The 23,098-nt window shown below is 39.8% G+C and overlaps 1 protein-coding gene across 2 annotated transcripts in view; it reads right to left on the bottom strand.

Annotated features, from left to right (window-relative positions):
* hif1aa (hypoxia inducible factor 1 subunit alpha a) overlaps positions 1-23,098 on the bottom strand; it is a 47,914-nt gene that overhangs the window by 5,976 nt on the left and 18,840 nt on the right. For both annotated transcript variants that reach the window (XM_057858853.1, XM_057858854.1), the window contains exons 3-15: positions 19,013-19,203; positions 18,713-18,864; positions 17,425-17,509; positions 17,239-17,348; positions 13,300-13,493; positions 12,069-12,175; positions 11,817-11,964; positions 3,600-3,916; positions 3,316-3,512; positions 3,109-3,228; positions 1,810-2,030; positions 1,643-1,742; positions 1,477-1,564 (exon numbers count right to left, since the gene is read on the bottom strand). In XM_057858853.1, the coding sequence (XP_057714836.1) occupies positions 1,477-1,564; positions 1,643-1,742; positions 1,810-2,030; positions 3,109-3,228; positions 3,316-3,512; positions 3,600-3,916; positions 11,817-11,964; positions 12,069-12,175; positions 13,300-13,493; positions 17,239-17,348; positions 17,425-17,509; positions 18,713-18,864; positions 19,013-19,203 (2,030 nt within the window). The remainder of the gene's footprint in view (positions 1-1,476; positions 1,565-1,642; positions 1,743-1,809; positions 2,031-3,108; positions 3,229-3,315; positions 3,513-3,599; positions 3,917-11,816; positions 11,965-12,068; positions 12,176-13,299; positions 13,494-17,238; positions 17,349-17,424; positions 17,510-18,712; positions 18,865-19,012; positions 19,204-23,098) is intronic.

Genomic DNA, 23,098 nt, shown 5'->3' with positions numbered 1-23,098 from the left:
AATGTCAACTCTCTGACTCTGTCTCACTTTATGCCCTGCCTTTTGTCAGATTGCCTTGGGTAAATAACTAAGTTAATGAACGAGTTTTAGACCCATCACCCCTACACATTAAATATTGTGGCGCACCGCCACAACAAAATAAAGGCAACCACGCCATGCAAAAGAGATGTTTTATTTATTTATTTTTTTTAATAAAAGGCCGTTTCAAACTAACGGCAGCCTAATATGAAGGGTTCAGTGGCAACCTATTCATTGTGCATTGTAACTATACGGGGCCACCTTAAAAAGTGACGATCGGACGGGAAGCTGTGACGTAGAGGGAAGCGAGGAGGAGATAGTGGTCGCATGTCGCAGAAGCCCGCCGTTATTTTGTTATTCCTTTTTTTGCCACAATAAAGTGGCTAAGCCAATACATACATCCGGGGCATTACTGTATTTTGGATCGGACTTTTCGGCGAAAGTGAGCGGTGGACAGCAGTCTTGGATGGAAAGGCAAGTTTGAATGAATCTGCGCCGAGCGGTGGGTCAGAGTGCCGCCGCGCTAATGATTAAATATGCTCACTTTTTGCTTAAAATAAGAGTGTTAAGATTATTTTCAGATAGCTGTTTTTTTATTTTAAGAAATCTGAGTAAAATTTACTTGAAGCACTGGCAGATAATTTCACTTATTTGTAGTAGATTTACACTAAAAACAAGGGAATTTAACTGGTCATCAGCCAATCAAATGTGCGTTTGAGGGGGAAAAATGGTGTCATTGAAAGTCTGAACATAATGAAAGTAATTCACTTAATAATGGTAGGGTCAATTACATCCTTCCAAAATATGTGAAGACAATCTAAATGACCTCCATAACTGAACTCATTATATAATGCAAATAAGGTTGCCTAAAAGTTGGTGGGGACAATTTGAGCATCCTGAAAAGTTCCTAGTGTTATGTTCCTAACGTCCCTATGCAAACCTACGCCATTGGTCCATTAACAGAAGGACTAGTATTGTTGTGTTAATGTAGTACATTAAGGACTACGAGATGTAAGTAGTACTATTGCTACGGGGAAAAAAAGTCGTATTATTACGTAGGGTAATGCAGCTGTAATCAGCTACGCATTTTACGTACATGTACCGTAGCTGAGAGCTACGACATTAGCCTGGCTAATGAAATATATCAAATAGATCTTTGTTATGGTTCTTCTTGGGTAAAAAAAAAAAAAAGATGTGACGCAATTTTGCCACCAACCCACCACCGCAGCTTCCAAAAATCCTAGGGGAAACCCTGAACTATGTTGCATTTTCGAAAACTGGCATTCGTCGCGTTAGGTTTTAGTCTCCCAAGTCAGCTCGTCATCGTCACAAACAAGAAATATTTTCGTTATCGTTGATGTAAACAACGACGATGACTAAGGCATTATAATAAGTATTTTCAGCCAAAAGACTAAGACAAAAATGAAAAGGGCTGCCAAAAAAAGGTCTGGAATTCACCTGAAGGCAGCAGGAGCACTGTTTGGGTTGAGCCCAGTTCGGCTTTCAGTTTTTTCCCTTGTTTCCCACTTTCCTTAGCCGACGTTTCCTGGAAATACATCAACGTCACTTCATTCGTCATCTGTGAAATTGACTTTGCTTGCAACGTGAAGACTTCAGGCTTTACCTGGCCGACGATCTCCCGTATATCATCCAGTTTTCTCTTGCGCTGCGCATTCTGAGCTGCTAGGGTGCGGAGGGACACCTCCTTGTCCAATTGTGGTGTCCTGCAGCGCAAACGTGACATGATTAAAAATTGTGGGGGAAGAGCAAAGCACTGCAGCGCAACTTTACCTCTTGATGAGAACTGGGGAAGAGGGGGAAATGGCGACCAGCTCGGGTGTCGCCGGGGAGGCGGCGCCGCCATCCGCCGAGCTGAATTGGACAGGCTGACTCTCCGGAGATTTGACAGGGGCGCAAGGCAGCGGCTGATCGGGGCTCACGCTGCGCAGCTGAAAGTCATCATCCATGGGAATGTAGGGTGCCAACATCTCCAAATCCAAGTCGTCCATTGCCTTTTGATGAGAAGAACATCCCATCATGTCAATGTGTGTTCACTCTATTTAAAGTAGTGCTGTGCGAAATGGTGTGAAGGTGGGAAACTATCATCATATGGGCCATCTTATATACGCATATATCGTGCACGAAATGTTTTTTGATTTTTTTTAAACAGTTACAGGGCACTTACTGTATTTAGCTCATTGGCCGCCATTGACGGCGCTAATGTCCATTGTCACAGCCAGTCCTTCCAGTTTAAGTGACTTGAACGTCTATCGTTGTCAATGGCAACCAAAGAGTTAATTTTGGGTCACTTGCTTGTAATTTAAGGGTCCTTACAGGTGACTTCCTGTTGATTTTTGGGCATTTCCAGATTATTTCTTGTTAATCTTGTTACTTCCTGTTGGTTTTGGGGCATATTTGGGTCACTTCCTGTACATTTGGATCATTTCCTGTTGATTTTAGGGCATTTATAAGCTGCTTCCTTTTCATTGGTCATTTTAGGGCATTTACAGGTCATTTTCTGTTGAGTTTGAGTCACTGCCTATTCATTTGGGTGATTCCCAGGTCAAATCCTGTTCTGTAACTCAAAATAAACCGGAAGTGACCCATAAAATACCCCAAAATCAAAAGGAAGTAACTGAACATCAACAGGTAAATCACCTTAAATGGCCAAAAAATTACTTCATTGCCTGGCATTGGCTGTCACTAACGGCCATAGACGTTCAATCCGTTTGAAGTGGGAGGGATGGCAGCGAATGAACTGCCACCCTCGATTATTGATGGTGGGGTGCCATCAATAATCGATTCATAATCGAATCATAGCCTCTGAATTTGAATCGAATCGTTAGGTTGCCAAACATTCCTACCTCCACTAATCACACATCTACAGCGCCGATGTCAAAATAAAAGTGATTTTGTATTGTATGACTGAGCTACAACATGCCTTTCCGGCAGAACAACCCTGCCAGGGGGCCAGATTGGACCCCAGGCGTGCCGCTCCCGTACATTTGACACCCGTTTTAGTTGATGTACATCGTCACATCACACAACACTCATTTACGAGTCAATCATGAATCACGCTGGCATCAGTACCTGTGTGGTAAAGGGAGTCTTAGGTTGCGTATCAATGGCAAAAAGCTTCTCCACCAAGTCTAGTTTAAAGTCAGAGATGTCTGGGTCCATAGTTAAGCAAAAATCAGGAGGAGGAGGAACCTATGGATGAAAATAAATTTCCATCTTAGTGAATTTGGACTCACTGTATAGCCAAATCCTGGAAAAAACAGCTTTAGTTAGCTTTACCTCCGCTGCTCTGCGGCCGATTGTCAATGCGGACGTGGGTATGCAGCCGTCACTTTTTTCATTCACCCCGGCGTCGTCAACACCGAGGGGCTCGCTGGGCGGAAGTGGGGAAAGAGGCAGCGTCAGCTTTTCACCGGCGGCGGGAAGCATCACGTCGTTATACAGAGGCACATCTTTCAGCAGTCTGATGTCGGAATCTGCGGTAGAGCGGCGTTACACAGTTGAAACATTCCGGAAATACACAGTCGAAAAGAATTTCAAGTGTGTATGATGAAGCCACGAACCGGGACAGCTGAAGTCCAGGGAGATGATGGTGTCTCCAGCTGCCGGGGCAAGAAGAGTCAAGGCCTCGGGTTCTTCCTTCAGCTGATCATACAGACTTCTCACTGGCTTGGGCTCAAGCGTTTCTGTAAACAGCTGAATCACGTCTTGCTCTGGGGCCTTCTCATCCTCTTTCTCCTTCGTTCTCAGCAGACTTGGCGACTGCTCCAGTACGCAGCTCTTCACAATAACCTTTTCATCATCCTGCTGCTCCTTCTTCACCGGCTTTATACCTTCCGTCTGCTCCAGAGACAAGATCAAGTCCTCCTCTTGGATGCCACTGTATCAAATCAAAAAAGTTGCATTACAAACAGTGATGTTTTTGGCAGCCCTTTTTATTTTTGTCTTAGTCGTTGGGACGAAATACTTATTAGTCTTAGTTAGGGGTGAGACAATACTGCAATACTTTGTAGTCCAATAAGTTATCAATATGCTCCTGCCAAGAATCGATATATTATTTAAAAAATTTGTCACTATTCAAATAATAAAAAGAAAACAACAGAATTACAATAGAAACATTAGTGTCTAAGTGTCTACGTTAGCTCACTGGCTGCCATTGACAGCGCTAGACATTCAATTCATTTTGACTGGATTGGGCTTCTAGAGACTAGAGCAGGGTCCCCCCCAGAATTGATCAATCTAAATTCAAGACTTTTAAGACCTTTTTTAATGCCATTTCAACCGAAAATTAATACTTTTCTTGTACCCATTATTTAGATCATATTGAATCATATTAAATAAAATAAAGCACTGAACATCAAATTGAACCTCAATTTCTAAGTGTGTTTGACAAAACAATGCACATATATTGAAGATACAATTAAAACACATTTAAAGTAACATTATAAAGTCTGTCAGAATTTTTTAAACGCACACACGCACACAATAATTATGGACAAAAAGAGGAGGAGGACAGGACTCAGACCAGCCATCTTCCGTAACTGGCTAGCCGCTCGTGCACCTGCCAAGACCCCAGTGAACATGGCTGACTCTTGAGTTAAAAGGGCGAAATTCACATCCATTCTAAAGGCAAACCGAAATGTTTAAGCAGATCCACTGCCTTCGCATGACCCATAAACTGCAACCTAAAGTATCTGGATGTAACTTGAGCCCCTATCACATACTCCAAAACAATGGGAATACCGCAGGACTTAATCGTGCAGCAGTTGTGTGTGAAAACAATTTCCCTGTCAACTGACATGGAAAGCAGTGTGCGTGAAAGCAGGCGTTAAATTCCCGGGTCACAGCAGATGGCTGATGACTTAAATACCATAGCGGCGGCCGATGTACAGTAACTTTCTCCCTCTTCGCAGTAAGAGGAAAAGCGGTAAACAAACATCGCAATTATAAACATAGCAAGCTGGAAGCAGCTAAATCAAACTGAAAACATGACCAAAATTAAAATGTCAATTATTACGTCGGGCCGGGCCAGGGTTCTTTCTCGCTAACTTTTTGAAATAACGATATATTAACGATGTATGAATGATAAACTAAGGAATACTTGTTATAAAATAAATAATTATGATTAAAAAAAAGAAGGCGCTGTATGGTCATTGCAGAGCCAGAGCGTGCCTATACACCCTTTTTAATCTTCCCCTCTGCGAGTCCGCAAAACCGCATCTGTTTAATTATATTTAACAAACTTTTCCAGCGTTATTTCGTTGTGTAAATAAATTTATAATGATCATAAAAATATGTAGTCTATTTAAACATTAAGAAAATGTGCGTTTTTTTTTTCTGCCAACTGAGGCTTCGTTACAAAAGACAGGCTTTTATGCAGACATCGTCACAAATGTTATCACACAATACGCGGGTCGGGCTTTAATACCAGCGGACCAGTTCGGGTCGGGCTGGATTTTTTAGGCCCGATATTACCTCTATTTTAAAGTCTTGATGAGCTTAAATTGGCTGCAGTTACGAAGTCGGGAATGCTCCCTCCGGGAAAAAAAACACGATTTGACCAACATTATGTTTAACAAACTTTTCCAGCGTTATTACATTGTGTAAATGTATTTATAATGATAATAAAAATATATAGACTATTTAAACATTAAGAAAATGTGCGTTTTTTTTCTGCCAACTGAAAATTCGTTACGAAAGACAGTTATGACATCGGGAACGCTCCCTCTGGAACAAAACGCAATATGACCAACATTGTGACAGCCGATGCCGACCAAAAATGAAGTAATATCCGAAACAGATCACCAATGGACTCATTTGAAGTATAGGAATGGTGGTCTGTTTCGGTGTTCAGAATCCACAATATTTCTGCCTGCAGGGTTTTCGTTCCACCGACAAACGGACGCATTCCCGATGCAGAGGTGGGTGGATTCTCCGTTTTGCCGTTTGTGGTGGTTTGGCACGCACGAGTTGCATTTCGATTTGTAGTGCAGTGCATCGTAAAAATTCTATGCGTCATCTTCGTTATGGATTTTAAAAAAAAGAAAAAGAAAAAAAAAAAACCTTCGTCGCGGATATAATTTAGGATGCACTGAGATGTTCTTGAAAATTAAGACCACGGTGAAAAAATTCCAGACTTACAACAGCCAATTTAATACTTTTAATACCTTTAATCATGGAAAACTAAATTCAATGCTTTTTTAATACTTTTAATAACCCGTGGGTACCCTGTAGAGGTGGGAATCTTTGGGCACCTAGCGATTCTAGAGCTGAAACGAATACTCGAGCAACTCGAGTAACTCGAGTTTAAAAACTGATCCGAGTAATTTTATTCACCTCGAGGAATCGTTTACTTTTGCCAGCTCTAAGCATCACGTTTTGCCCGGACTACTTTTAATGCGGGACAACGCACTGACGTCACGTGCGTAGAGGAAGAAGCAATTAAAAAAAAAAAAAAAACCTTACTGCAGCCGACAGCCGCTACAACCTACGCTGACGTTGCTAAAAACTATGCCCGCATGACGCTACCGTGGTAGCAGGTAGTGTCCGATGAGTCTCATAGATATCCCATGCATTTAGGACTAGATGCGAAATTAGAGACTCCGCCACGTCTGGGCAGCGTTAGTAAACAGCCGCCATCTTTAAGCAGTAGACTTTCAGCGCTGATAAATACAACGTTACTGTCACTCGCTCACGTAACGTTAGCCCTTCGAAGGGCTAGGTTTCTATTGATTATGACCACTGTCGATGCGTGGCTAACGTGTCTTACATACAGGCTTTATTTAATCTTACCCATAGCAAACTCTTCATACTAAAACAGTTGTCTCTGCTCTTGCTTGTTGTAACAGGCACAACTCCTCTTGCTGCGTCTGGCTCAGCAGCCCTGTCTCCTGACCCCCTTTATGAGCCAGCCTCATCTTTACGCCCAACTGAAGGAGGTGAGGAACTAATTTGAACACTGCCACACCACACATAAAATATCAGTGGTTACTGGTAAATTAAAACAAAACATTTATTCTAAGTCATTCATTATGGTATTTGCTTTGAGAATATTTCTAATAAAAATATATTTCGATTGTAAAAGATGGGCTTCAGTACATTTCTTGTAGATGATATCAGTCTTTTCATTATTGCTCTATACGCAGTATGTTTACATGAATATATTTTCATCTTAAATTAATGCAGAAAATGCAAAAATTAGTGTGTAAAGATTCACCAGAATGCAGGAAATTACGTAGTTGATAATCTAAATGTGTGTGTGTCCCGGCACTGGTGGCGGGGCCCAAAGTGATATCTTTTCATGGGGCCCAAAATCCCTGGCAGCGCCCCTGTAGCTACCATAGCTTTAATGTGGCCGTATTTTTGTAGCAACTAGCAACTCGGCATTGTTTGTAGCGGCTCAGGTATTATTGTTTTTTTATCTAGCGACATGAGTTGACCATGATATTTACTCTCAGTCCCTTCCTCATTGCGTCCCAAAGACCGTGCTGACTGTGTTTTAGTTCCGGTTTACCTGGTATAATTCAATAATTGGAATTTGGATGTTTGTGAATCGTTCACGAATCTTCCACGGCTGAATCACGAATAATCTAAGAATCGAAAATTTCGTACGCCTCTACTAACGACCTCCGTGAAGTTAGCCCCCAATCAGATGCGACTTTATAGAAAAATTATGTCATTCGTTTGCGCTAGGTTTGCGCAGCAATTTTTTTTGTTTGTGCTGCTTACGTTTTTGAGTTAACAATTCTTTTATAGGTCGATCTGAGGTCAACCAGCCCCCCATTTTGATTAAATATGGTGTTAATCGTTTGTGCTACATGTGTTTTTGAGATATTAATTTCAAGTGATGACGTCACGCAGCCCCCCCACCTAAGGTGGAATGGAACAGCAATGGTGCCATTCATTTGTGCTAGGTTTGTGTCTGGAAAAATTTTAGTTTGTGCTGCAATCGTTTTATACATATTGAAATATTAATTTCGAGTGATGATGTCACGCAGCCCCCCATTTATTGCAAAATGGACCCGAAATGGTACCACTCGATGATACTACGTTTTCGTTTGTGCTGCTATCATTTTTTAGATCTTGAGATATTAATTTCCAGTGACGATGTCAATCGCAGCACCTTCGTTGCGGCTGACGAAGCGTACCAACGCTCTCAATATCGATGGGGGGTCTCAACAACTAGCACAATCGTAGCACAAACGATTGGCACCCTTTCGGGTCCATTTTGCAGTAAGTGGGGGGCTGGGAGTCACCTTATCACTCACAATTAATATCTCAAAACAAGGGCTGCGACTAACGATTATTTTCATAATCGCTAAATCGGAAGATTAATCGGCTAAATGTTAGATTTTTAGATTGCCTTCACAATTTAACTTGAAGTTGCTTTAGGCATGTTTACGTAACAATGTAGACAAAATGGATAACTTTCCTTCAAAAATATTTTTTAATTACAGCTTCCTGACTTAGCTGTAGTCTAACTGTATCGATTATCAAATTCGTTAATCTATTTAATCGATTAGTTGTTGCAGCCTTATTAAGGAGCTAGTTTGTAAGATGTCCGAAAATTGGCAAAAATGTGAATTGATTAAATTTGACTTAACAAAAATAATAATGAAGAAATCTGATAAGATTTACAACTGTGAAGTTAAATGTAAGTTATAATTTCAAGAATTCACTCAAGTTTAAGGTGAAGACGGTCCTAAATTATTAATTCATTATCAAAATAGTTGTCGATAAATTTGCTAATCGATCACCGTAATTTTCGCACTATAAGGCGCACCTAACTATAAGCTGCCACCTACCAAATTTGGCACAAAAACGACATTTGTTCATAGATAAGCTGCTCTGGTCTATAAGCCGCAGCTCCCCTCACTGTATTATGAAATATTTACACCAAAAGATATTAACCGTTAACACTTTATTTTACAGCAACATAATACGACTGTCATAAGACCAAATGAACCACCATGAAGCTTTGAACCAATTAGCTGTAAAGCTTCATTGCTTCAGGAAGCTTATTTGGCCATCACTGCTCACTTGAGGGAGATAGTCAACCAATGCTGCCACCTGCTGTCAACACTGTTGTTGTCCAACATGCCTCCTTGCATGCATTGTAGAGCTACAAATGTAAATAAAAATCAAAATTCATGTTTTGACAGTGGCGCCATAAGAGTATCATTAGACAATCATAATTATGACATGACACTGTCATGTACATTAATGAATGCTTATAACAGATGTCATTTAGTGTTATCCAGCAAATTATCCCAGTTTTGAATGGATATAAAAGATACTAGCTGGACATAAATGGAGTTAGCAACATAATTTGCCGGGTGACCCTGAATGACATCTGTCATAAGCATTCAGTAATGCCCATGTTTGCCCATGCCACATTAAAGCTTGTGTCATGTCATAATTATGACGGTCCTATGACGCCGCTGTCAAATAAAGTGTTACCTATTAACCCAAATATATCAACAAATAAGCCGCACTGGACTATAAACTGCAGGATTCAAAATGAAAGAAAAAGTAGCGGTTTACAGTCCGAAATTTATAGTAGTTGTCGATTAATCGATTAGTTGTTGCGCCTCAACTCAAAACCTACACTAAACCCTAAATAAATACTGTTGGTACTATTACAAATGGCAGTTACACATAGCAAAACAAATAAATTATAAATAAAATCAGAATATATAATAATAATAATTCCTGTAATAATGTAACGAATTGGGTTCTAATGCGGCGAATGTGTTTTTTATGCTCTAGCGTGGCTGACGTGACAGAGTGAGATGGGTGCGGTGGATATTTTACTTTCTATTTTTATGTTCTGTTGTTCCTGGCGTCAGCTGCGGCGGACAGTAGGCGTGTTATGTTGCACAAGTTCTGAAATACCTAAATGACTAAAAACCTGACTAAGCTGGCGATTTATATGGCGATGTTACAATCTTAACCTACAAAGAATGGCGAACGGAGTTCGGAGGAGGACTGTCGAGATCGTAGCCATTGTACAGCAATATTGTTGAGCCAGTTCACGGACGCGCACACCATAATCGTATTTTTCGATCATTTCCATCTTCATTTCAACGGTGAGCATCACCTTTTTCCTTCAAATGCACTAACCGTCTTGGAACCCATGTTGATTTCTCTCACAAGAAAATCGTGCGTCCGTCTTGCAAGAAAGCAAAGAAACTGCGGCGGTCATAAATCGGCGAATTTTGAGCATGTCGTCAGATGTTGAAACAAATGGCATGTCAAATTTTTACGTCGGATGTCGAAAAGATAGTATGTCCAAATGATCATTATGTCGAGGTTAGACATGTGCCGATTACCGGTTTCAAGGTATACCGTGGTATGAAAACGTCGCTGTTTCAAAACCGCAAAACTTTGCCGTCATGCTATCCCTACGGTATTAGTTATTTTTCATGTCAGAAAAATGCAGGGAGAAAACCCTTGCTTGCAGCTGCAAGACTCAACCCTCTCCCACTGTTTTTTTGCTCAGTGTCAGTGAGTCCGCTGTGGTACACAATGGCTGGAGGAGGTGAAAGTCCTCAACTTTTTCCCCCTTGAAAAAAATGAAATCGCTGTTATGGGAATAATTTGGCTACAGAAAAGTTACAGATGGCAGCGGCATGGAGGAGGACGGCCAACCGACATGTAAAACCTGTTTGCGGAGGGCGGCTGCCGAGGCAATACCTCCAATATGATTTCGCATTTATACAAAATTAAAGGTTAGTAAACACTGTCATGAACGTTTCCCACCAGCTACAAGAATTAACTCCAGCGTGTTTAGTGTGTCTAACGGTGGTAAAACATGTCAATCATTTCATTCTGAGGAAAATCTTTTTTTTTTCTCTCTGGCAACTGAATTTTTATGGAAAAAAATTCAATTATTTTAGTTCTGATACTAATACTGTTGAGCTGTGTGGCTGTGGGTTTAGGTTTACCCAAAGGACTGCATTTATTTTTATTTTATTTAGAATATTTCAATTATATTATTTTTTAATTTATTTCAGCTCAACATTATACTTATGTTCCAATTTGCTAATATGTTTAGAAAAATAAAAATCCTGTTCAACCCAGATATCGCAAAGTAACACATTTTAGAGCGGTAATTGCAATACCGTGATATCGTGAAACTGTGATATTTTGGCTTAAGGTTGTTATACCTTCAGAATCTCATCCCGGCACATGCCTAGTCGAGGTACCACTGTAATACTAAAAATTATGGCTAAGCAAACCTATTCCTAGAACTACATTGTTCTCAAGAAGTAACTCAAGTAAATGTAAAGGAGTAAATCTGATCGTGAGATCGTTATCGGGAGCCTTGTATTGTAAATAGTATCGTATTGTAAGGTACCCAGAGGTTCCCACCCCTAGTCTTAGTCATATTTTAGTAATTTCAAAATGTGTTAGTGTAGTTTTCGTCTAGTTTTAGTTGACTCAAATTGTTTTCGTCTTCAAAAATTCAGGACATGTCACACGAGCAACATGACCCAAACACTGCTACTGAAGGCTGACTAACTACACGTGCAATAAGAAAGTTTCACTGATCGTGAACATGTGACGGAAACTATGTCACCTTATCCTCTTGTTGTCTCGTTAGAACGAAACAGATTTTGTTTTAGTCTCCCAAAACACATTTTAGCTCGTTATCGTCATGAAAAAAATTTGTTCGTCGACTCAATATTTTCGTTATTGTCCTCATCGACAAAAACAGTTGCAGCTGAAGATCATTTAGTTTTTCATAAATTCCTGACACTTTTCACGCTTTTCAGTACCTGAGAACAAAGTTGACACAGACCACACACTGTGGCTGAGAGTTCTTGTTGTTGTAGATGACTGTGGCTTGTGTCTCCACCCACACAAATCCCCCTCTCTTGGCCAGCATCCGGTATTGGCCTGTGCTGACCTGGCCTTTTGCAAACACTGAAACAAATACAAACACAAGCACGTTTACGGTACAGCTGCTGTTCTAGGTTCATTTTCAACATCATTTAGGGTACATTCCAGCTCTAAGAAGTGTTGCTTACAGTTGTGATGAGTCTTGGTGAGGTGGTCCGAGTCCAGAGCATGATAGTACTCGTAAACGGAACGATCCAACAGGTCTTCTGGATCATATCCCAAAAGCTCAGTAATCCTATGGGATGGCCAAAAAAAGAAAAATAATCAAGCTCCACTGTGTCCTTAACCCTTTATAGCGAAAGTGACTATTTTTGGTCATTTTAACTTGCACATACATGGACATGACATTTTGGGTCATGTAAACCACAATATTAACATTTGTTATATTTGGTGTGTTCTCCACGACTCAAAATGTGATGTCCATATATACCATGATTCATTTATATATTATTATTCTTAATCATTATTTTCTGAATATTTTTTAATAAAATAAAAAATTCATAAAATATTATACTAAAAAAAAACATTTGTTTTTGTTGCCTCGTTTGCTAGCTTTTAGCCATACAGTATACTTTGCAGAATGGATTTGGTTGTAGGCTCCTCTTCTGGCTCAGCAGGCAGCCTTTGCCTCGTAAAAAAGCTGTCAGAAGACGTGCCACCCGCAGCACACAGCCAACAGCAGCTAACGTTAGTGTTTACATTGACTGTGTGCAAACACCTCAGTGTCACTCGGATTAGTCAATAGAATAGACAGGCATATTGATGTGTCAAGAGAAACAGGCCAGATTGCGGTCGTTAACAAATGATTTATTATTTTTCTGCAGTCCAGTAGCAAATGCGCAATGGACCGGTACCCTGTCCGCTTGGGGATCATTGGATTAGGGCATTTACATGTAAAACGTGTCTCTATTTACGAAATTTTCGGGTTAAGAGACTACTTCCAGAACCAATTAATGTTGTAACTAAAGATATTTGTCATTTTATCTTTTAAATTTAAGGTATTTATAATAAATAAGAGATTATCTACTATTTATTTATTTAAAAAAAAAAAAATTCTCAATAAAAAAATAAGTAATAATAAATGAATCTGGGAATATATGCTATTAACTCATTTACTGCCATTTTTCAGTACCAATGACATTGCGAGATGTTCAATCCATTTTGACAGGCCTGTCTGCGTGTCCAATGGATTTGCCGTCTACCGCCGTCAATGTCGGCCACTGAACAAAATAAGTGTGCTTTAACGGGTAAAGTGAGGGAAAGTAAAAAAGTAAGCGGCTGTAGTAGCCAAAGAGAACACTAGGTGGCTGCATGACTACAGTGGTGGGGGATTATAAAGCTGAATCACATGTTGCTGACCTCTCGTCACAATATGTGAACTTCATGTCCATTGTGTGGCGACTGAGAAACGTCTTGGCATCCAGAGGGACCTCGATGTTGGAAGGGTGTGGAATAGGATCACATATCAGCACTAGATAGGGAAGCGGTGGCTCCTTGGCAGCCTGCTCATTGAGGCCACTCTGTAAGAGCACGTGTCCGGAGCAGTGGAGCACCTGCGGACATTGCAGCAAATTTAAACACAAGAGCGTATTATTAGACCACCTGGAGGGAGGGCTCAAAATTTTGCTCACTTTATTAGCCTTCTTCTTTTTGATGAGGACACAAACTAAGATGGGTATTCTTCCGTTTTTCGTAGACTGATCGGAATGAAATGTGGTAGGTATATTCTCGCGATGTACAATAGGGGGTGTGACAAAATATCAAAATGGTGATATATTGTGATTAGGGGTGTGACAATTAGGCATGTGCAGATAACCGGTTTCAAAATATATAGTGGTATGAAAACGTCACGGTTTAAAAACCGCAAAAATTTTCTGTCATACCGTCCCTAGGTATTACCTACTTTTTCTGTACCAAAAATGCAGGGAGAAATCGCTCGCTTACAGCTGCAAGGCTCAACCCTCCTCCACTGGCTTTTGCTCAGTGTCAGTGAGTCAGCTGTGCTACACGATGGCTGGAGGAGGTAAAACTCCTGCACTTTTACCCCCCATCGAAGAAAACAGCTGGTATGGGAAGACTTCGGCTACAGAAAGTCACATACGGCCGCGTCTTGGAGGAGGAGGGACAACCGACATGTAGAGCTAAAACGAATACTCGAGCAACTCCAGTTTAAAAACTGATCCGAGTAATTTTATTCGCCTCTAGAAATCATTTTATTTTGCCAGCTCTAACCATCATGTTTTGCCCGGAGCACTTTCAATGTGGGACAACGCGCTGTTGTCACGTACGTAGTGGAAGAAGCAATAACACCTGACTGCAGCCGACAGCCGCTACAAACTATGCCGACGTTGCTAAAAACTACGCCGGTATGATGCTACGGTGGTAGCAGGTAGTGTCTGATGCGTCTCATAGATATCACATGTATATAGAACTACATTCAAAATGACAGACTCGGCGGCGTTAGTAAACAGCCGCCATCTTAAAGCAGTAGACTTCTCAGCATTAATACATTGTATCACAAAGTGAGTACACACCTTGCATTTCTGAAGATATTTAAGTATATCTTTTTATGGGACAACACTGACAAAATGACATTAAACGAATACTCGAAGCAAAAAAATTTAATTCGAATAATTTTTTCTAATCGAATACTCGAGTTAATCGATTAATCGTTGCAGCACTAGTTTTTTCTCTCTCTGGCAACTGTCTGTGTTGAGAAAGAGTGTATAATGTAAACATGATACGAGTCATACACATGTGCTTTCTATGGAAAATAATTATTTTTATTCAGATAATAATAATGTTAAGCTGTGGCTGCAGGTTTACGCTCACTTAAAGGACTGCATCTATTTTAATTTTATTTAGAATATATATATATATATATATATATATATATATATTAGGGCTGTCAAAATTATCGCGTTAACGCGCGGTAATTAATTTTTTAAATTAATCACGTTAAAATATTTGACGCAATTAACGCACATGTCCCGCTCAGACAGTATTCTGCCTTTTGGTAAATTTTACAGCAAGGTTTTTGTGCTGTCTAACAGCGAACTCTTGTGGTCGCTTTGCGACATGCTTTCTTGCCAGTTCAATATGGCTGCACGACGTCTCGGGCTGACGCCTACGTTGTAATGTTGTGCTTATATGATCCTTGGACAAGATTTGTCCGTAAGTATGGTTGTTGTAAAGAATGTACATATTATGTTAGTAAGCGAAATGTTATATTTTTTTGTATGAGACGCTTTTTGTTTATGTTTAGTGAACCTGTACAGCGTGCTAAGCTAACGTTGTTGCTAATGCAATGCTTGTATACTTTTTTTGTAGTTTCACTACGGTCTAAAGAGGACAGTGGTTTGAGGCCATTTTATTAACAAATCAGATGAAAAAGGAAGAAGTCTGATTATTAAGGCGTCGTTCACTAGCTGTCTAGCTTTGGAAAAGGTAGACGCTTCGGAGTGAGGACAGCATAGACAGATTTAAATGACAGTAGAGTGAAATGCCCACTACAGTCCTTATGTACCGTATGTTGAATGTACATATCCATCTTGTGTCTTATCTTTCCATTCCAACAAATTATTTTACAGAATATATATATAATTTACAGAAAAATATGGCATATTTTATAGATGGTTTGAATTGCGATTAATTGCGATTAATTACGATTAATTAATTTTTAAGCTGTAATTAACTCGATTAAAAGTTTTAATCGTTTGACAGCCCTAATATATATATATATATATATATATATATATATATATTTTTTTTTTTAAATTGATTTTATCATTATACTTGTGTTCCCATTTGCTAATATTTTTTTTAATAAAAAATACTGTTCAATGGAATTTTTTTTTTACCCATATATCTCAAAGTAACACATTTTAGAGCATTGATTGCCGTACCGTGATACCGTAAAACTGATATTTTTGCTTAAGGTTATCATACCGTCAGAATCTCATACCGGTTCATTCCTAGTGACAAGATATCAAAAGACTGATGTATCACGATACTTTGTAGCCAAAAAGGTTATCAATACGCTCCCACCATGAATCGATATATCATTTTAAAAAGGTGTACCTTTTTAAAAAAAAAAACAAAAAAAAACCAGGTTGCTACCAAAATCTTGAATTGTGTCTACGTTAGCTCACTTGACAGCACTAGACATCCAATCCATCCTGACTGGATTGGACATCTCACGCCATCAATGGCACTGAAACCAGAGTATTCACAATTCAAACACTATTTACAATTTCCTGACTCATGCATTGATAATTGTTGTATCGCATATCGTGAAATAATCGTTATTTTGAGCCTTGTATCGCAAACCGTATCGTATCGTGAGCTACCTGGATGTTCCCACCCGTGATCATGATACTTTGTATCCCAAAATATTATCGATATGCTCCTGCCAAGAATTGATATATCTTTTTAAAAAGGTGTCACTATTGCTAGCAAATCTTTAACCAGAATAATATCTCTGTTATCTCAATGTCTGCCATTGACGGCACTAGATGCCTGATCCATTTAAACTGGGAGGGGCGACTGAACATTTGTTCATTTAAACTAGAGCATTCGCACCCAGTCTTTCTGATTTTTGGGGGCATTTACAGGTCACTTTTTTGTTCATTTTAGGGCATTTACAAGTGAATTCCTGTTGAGTTGGACTCACTGCCTATTTATTTGAGGAGATTCTCAGGTCACTTCCTGCTCTGTAACCCAAAATCAAAAGGAAGTGAAACAGACATGTTCCAAAATCAACAGGAAGTGACCTAAAATCAACAGCAGATGACCTGAAATACCCCAAAATTAAACTCATTGGTTGCCATTGACCACCACAGACATCCAATTCGTTTGAAATGGGAGGGATGGCAATTTTTTTTAACATATATGTGAATAAATACAGATTATTTCGATTTTTTTTTTGTTTTGTTTTTTGAGGGGGTGGGGATCCTACTTCGCAGTTTTTCACTTTTCGCGAGGGGTTCTGGTCCCCGTTAACCTTGTAAAGGAGGGATCACTGCTAGAAACCATCACAATGTAAATTTGTAATGTGAACCCGGGTTAATGTCTTTTCATTTGATATCATTGTGGCAAAATAGCCTGCAAATGGCCTATCACATGGCAACATACAATATTACAGACTGATTGTTCCTCGATTAAAATCGAGTTTACGGACTAATGGCCACTTAGTATTGCATTTCGTTATCAGATTACTCGTGATAAAGACACTTGTCAACATAAACACTTTATCAATGTTTCACTTCTACCATTATTATGACCAAGCTCTCCCATTACCTTCCATGTAGCAGACTTGACATTGACAGTGCGGCCCCGGCTAGTGAGCGTGCACTTCATTCGAAGGAAAAGGTTGCGCTCTGTTTTGGGTTCCTTTGCCTTTTTGGAACCTGAAATGACACCAAGGAAAGACAGTCAACTCAAAAGATGGATCTTCATTTAATGAGAAGAAAAAGAGCACTGTACCCGTCCTGTGAACCAGCATCTCCCTCAGCTCATCCTGGTCACAGGGGTGTGTGTAGTCAAACACGCTGTGTCCAGTCAAGTCAAACTGCGGAGACAGAGTGGAAAAACTTTACGCACTGTTAGCTACGGATTATCGAGAATCATCAGTCAAAATAAGCTTTTTTCAAAAATACGAAGAAAAAAAATTTTGTGTTCACTTAACGCTGACACTTTCAATTTAGAGTAGGGGTCGACCGGAATGGGATTTTTAAAGGCTGATACAGATTTTAAAATGATAAATTCAGCCGATTGCAGAAGTCTGAAGTCGATTTTGTAAACTGATATTTGAGGCTGATAGGCTTTTTCTTTCAATCGGAAAAAAATAAAAAAAAAACAAAAAAACAGGTTGATTACCAAAGGTAATTGAAACACTTCTATAAATGTCTATGATAGCAGGAGTGGATTCACCAGGGTGAGCATGGGGGTGGGGGGCAACAGCCACCCAAAAAATTAGGCTTGCCACTTCAATTTCCTCCCTAGTCAGCACCGATGAAAATTTAAATTTAATATTTACTGACATCAATTAAGTTGTGGTGTTAATGAGGATCCTCGTAATAAAATTGATATAAAAAAGTGTATATAAATATATTAGAGATGTGACTTAAAATTTGGCGCCGAAAATAGCTAAAATTGCATTTTCGGTTTTCGGTTAAAAGGCCGAAAGTTTACAACTGAATAGTGTGAAGAAACGTAGTCCTGTTGTGATGAAGCAATCAAAACACAGCGGGAAGCAACACTACTGGCTCACTGTTAACATATCCACAGATTGGAAGTATTTTAAGGTATCAAAGAAATAAATCATCAAATGAAAAAAAATAGATTTGCTTCATCGCTGTTTTGAAGTTGCTTTCCATTGATGTCCCGCATCACATCGAGTATAGTGCATTAGAGCCTGTGTGTGAGTAGTTTGGAGTTTCATTAAGCAGCCATTATAGAAATAGCTAGAAATCAGCTGATGTCGGCTGATCTTTGAAAAAAGTCCATCCATCAGCCCAATGTATCTGCCAGCCTTTATAATAAAGATCATCACCGAAACAGTGAACATAACAGTTATTCTATAATATTGGTTGATAAAAAACTAGCAACATACCAACATATTGGTCGCCCTTCATAAGAAACATCATCACCCAAAAAACTAACATAAGTTCTTCTATTATATCGGCTATACTATATTGGCCGATGTCCTATCTTGAAAAAAGTCCATATATCGACTGGCTAATACATCGGTCGACCTTTAATTCAGACGCACCTGTGCCAGGCCGAGGCACTTGTTAACATTTTCGGAGAGATAAATCATGTCGCCGTCTTCTGACAGCACCATGAGAAAGCCCTCCAGAGCTTTTAAGTAGGAGCTGTTCAGCTGCGTGTCCAACTCGCTCTCCTCCTCAGCCTTCGACTCATCTGAAGGGAGCGAAATGACAACGGTGGCTATGTTAGCTAACATGATTTTCCAAGATGTAGTGATATTAGATTCTCTCATTTGTAAACTCCGACAATGATAGCAATATTAACTGAGCTCTTCATCATCTGAGAGCAGCAAGTGACTGACCAGAGCCGAGCAATTTCCTCATGCGCAGATAGCTGATGGTCAGCCTCATGACAGAGGCCTTGTCGAGGCCGGAGCTGACGCTGTGTGGCAAAGGCAGCTGCTCGGCGAGCTCGTAAAAGACCTCGGATTCCTTCCCACGCCGGCATCGCGCCGCATCCCTCGACTTTTCCTTCCTTCGTTCCGAGCTCACCCTGCAGGAAACAAAGTGGGGTAAGTGCAAGGTTTGAATTTAATAAGGAAAACATACATAAGGAACACATGTCCACAAGCGAATGTAACTGGAAGCAACAAAAACCTTAGAGCAGCTGACTACATTTTACTTTCACAGAATCAAATCATTGACTGGGAAGCAGATCGCTATCTCCCAAGCTATTGAACTCAATCGAACACAGCATGTTTGATGTGGAAAATAAGTAAAAATCGATATCGGGTATTTAGGTAATCGATTAATCTATCGATTAGTTCATTCGAATAATCGAGTTAACGGATTACGGACATCTAATGCGTTGCAGAATAAATTTTAGGAGATGTAAAACAAGTGTTTATGCTACGGATGTCCCGATCGCCTATTGTTGCACCAGAGTGTGTTGCGGTGGATAAAACATATATTTTTGTTTCTTATGGCAATGCCATTGTATTTCTGGATGATTTTGTTACTTTTTAGCTCTAAAAAAAAAAAAATATATATATATATATATATATACTAGAGCTGAAACGAGTACTCGAGCAACTCGAGTAACTCGAGTTTAAAAACTGATCCGAGTAATTTTATTCACCTCGAGTAATCGTTTATTTTGACAGCTCTAAGCATCACGTTTTGCTAGGACTACTTTTAATGCGGGACAACGCGCTGTCACGTGCGGAGAGGAAGAAGGGGAAAAAAAAAAAAAAAACTTACCGCAGCCGACAGCCGCCACAAACGACGCCGACGTTGCTAAATACTAGCCCGCACAATGCTACATTGGTAACAGGCAGCGTCTGGCGCGTCTCATTGAGATCACATGTATGTTGAACTAGATGCGCATTGACAGACTCGGCCGCGTCTGGGCAGCGTTTGTAAACAGCCGCCATCTTAAAGCAGTACAGCGCTAAGCGCTAATAAAGAGCGCTAATAAAGAGCGCTAAGCGCTAATAAATAAGATTAACGTTACTGTCGCTACTAGCTCACGGAACGGTAGCCCTGCGGAGGGCTAGGTTTCAATAATTTATGACCACTGTCGATGCGTGGCTAACGTGTCTTACATACAGGCTTTAACATAACATAGCATTGTGGAGTGATGAGGGTGTAAAATAAAAACGTAATCATGCTAACTATCAATTTTAGCTCAGTAGTCATTGCTGGATAAAACACCAAGTAGCACTGGTCCCTAATGTGCTCCAATACAGCCTGTATCATACATTTATTTTGAACACTGCAAAAACTCAAAATCCTATCAGGACTTACAGTTTAGACTAACTTAAAACTTAACTAGAACTTAAAAATGGCTTGACACAATGAGAAATTCAATTGAAACACGTGGGAAAAAAATCCTAACTTTTAAGTGATGTTTGTTATCAAGCGTAACGGCATTTTTAGGTAAGATATATATATATATTAATAAGATCTAAAAGTTTTTTGAGTGAAAGCAGTGAATTAGTCTTTTTTTTTATTCTAGTTACACCTGAGATGCAATTGTTGGCTGTTTTCAACAATATACAACGAAAATAAAGACATTGATTGACTGAAAATGGTTCAAGATTAGATGAAATGTCTTGTTTTCTCATGTATATGTATAATTGCTCTTCACCTAAAAATATATTTGTTTTATCCGATTACTCGATTAATCGATAGAATTTTCAGTTGATTACTCGATTACTAAAATATTCGATAGCTGCAGCCCTAATATATACAGTGCCTTGCAAAAGTATTCGGCCCCCTTGAATCTTGCAACCTTTCGCCACATTTCAGGCTTCAAACAAAGATATGAAATTTAATTTTTTTGTCAAGAATCAACAACAAGTGGGACACAATCGTGAAGTGGAACAACATTTATTGGATAATTTAAACTTTTTTAACAAATAAAAAACTGAAAAGTGGGGCGTGCAATATTATTCGGCCCCTTTACTTTCAGTGCAGCAAACTCACTCCAGAAGTTCAGTGAGGATCTCTGAATGATCCAATGTTGTCCTAAATGACCGATGATGATAAATAGAATCTACCTGTGTGTAATCAAGTCTCCGTATAAATGCACCTGCTCTGTGATAGTCTCAGGGTTCTGTTTAAAGTGCAGAGAGCATTATGAAAACCAAGGAACACACCAGGCAGATCCGAGATACTGTTGTGGAGAAGCTTAAAGCCGGATTTGGATACAAAAAGATTTCCCAAGCTTTAAACATCTCAAGGAGCACTGTGCAAGCCATCATATTGAAATGGAAGGAGCATCAGACCACTGCAAATCTACCAATACCCGGCCGTCCTTCCAAACTTTCTTCTCAAACAAGCACAAAACTGATCAGAGATGCAGCCAAGAGGCCCATGATCACTCTGGATGAACTGCAGAGATCTACAGCTGAGGTGGGAGAGTCTGTCCATAGGACAACAATCAGTCGTACACTGCACAAAACTGGCCTTTATGGAAGAGTGGCAAGAAGAAAGCCATTTCTCAAAGATATCCATAAAAAGTCTCGTTTAAAGTTTGCCACAAGCCACCTGGGAGACACAACAAACAAGGTGCTCTGGTCAGATGAAACAAAAATTGAACTTTTTGGCCACAATGCAAAACGATATGTTTGGCGTAAAAGCAACACAGCTCATCACCCTGAACACACCATCCCCCCAGTCAAACATGGTGGTGGCAGCATCATGGTTTGGGCCTGCTTTTCTTCAGCAGGGACAGGGAAGATGGTTAAAATTGACGGGAAGATGGATGCAGCCAAATACAGGAACATTCTGGAAGAAAACCTGTTGGTATCTGCACAAGACCTGAGACTGGGACGGAGATTTATCTTCCAACAGGACAATGATCCAAAACATAAAGGCCAAGTCAAAGTCCAGACCTGAATCCAAACGAGAATCTGTGGAAAGAGCTGAAGACTGCTGTTCACAAACACTCTCCATCCAACCTCACTGAGCTCGAGCTGTTTTGCAAGGAAGAATGGGCAAGAATGTCAGTCTCTCGATGTGCAAAACTGATAGAAACATACCCCAAGCGACTTGCAGCTGTAATTGGAGCAAAAGGTGGCGCTACAAAGTATTAACGCAAGGGGGCCGAATAATATTGCACGCCGAACTTTTCAGTTTTTTATTTGTTAAAAAAGTTTAAATTATCCAATAAATTTTGTTCCACTTCACGATTGTGTCCCACTTGTTGTTGATTCTTGACAAAAAAATTAAATTTCATATCTTTATGTTTGAAGCCTGAAATGTGGCGAAAGGTTGCAAGATTCAAGGGGGCCGAATACTTTTGCAAGGCACTGTATATATAGAAGTGTACTCCCCAAAACAGTGTGTTTCCTTGTTCAATGCCCGAAAGCCAGCCAACATTTTATGTCCTCCAATTCAGGATATCCTTGGCAACCCTACGTCCGATAAAACACAACGCTTGGTCTTTTCTTGATTTTATATGAAGTAATTCGTTTAAGTTTGTGAAACAGTAACAAAGAAACATGCATGCATTCAACACAACAGCACAATACACGCCAGTATACAAATACCATGTAGACACCACCAGGGGCGGACTGGGACTAAAAAGCAGCCCTGGACTTTGACTCAGCCCAGCCCACAAGAATCGCTTTACGAAGGGAAACAGACTCACTAGGGGTGTCCGGGAGCATACCGCCCAACCCCCCAACCCCGGGGAGAATTTTTTTTTTTTTTTTAAACATTTGATTGTAAAATGCATCAATTTCTTGCACTTTAAGAGAAAATGAAGAAAATATGTCTAGACTGTCACTGTCTGACTTGGGGCGCTCAAAGTACTGCAAGGCTGAACTGGAGTTGGGTTCATTTTCTGTACTAGCTCTATGATAGACCTGAATAAACAAATGAAAGAATGTATTTTTCAAAGCAAGTTTTAAGTATTCGGGCAAATTCCACATTCTGAAACT

This window comes from Corythoichthys intestinalis, chromosome 15 (assembly GCF_030265065.1).
Source record: "Corythoichthys intestinalis isolate RoL2023-P3 chromosome 15, ASM3026506v1, whole genome shotgun sequence".
NCBI classification, from domain to species: domain Eukaryota; kingdom Metazoa; phylum Chordata; class Actinopteri; order Syngnathiformes; family Syngnathidae; genus Corythoichthys; species Corythoichthys intestinalis.
Note: the sequence above shows the minus strand (reverse complement) of the source record. Positions and strands in the feature narration are given on the sequence as shown.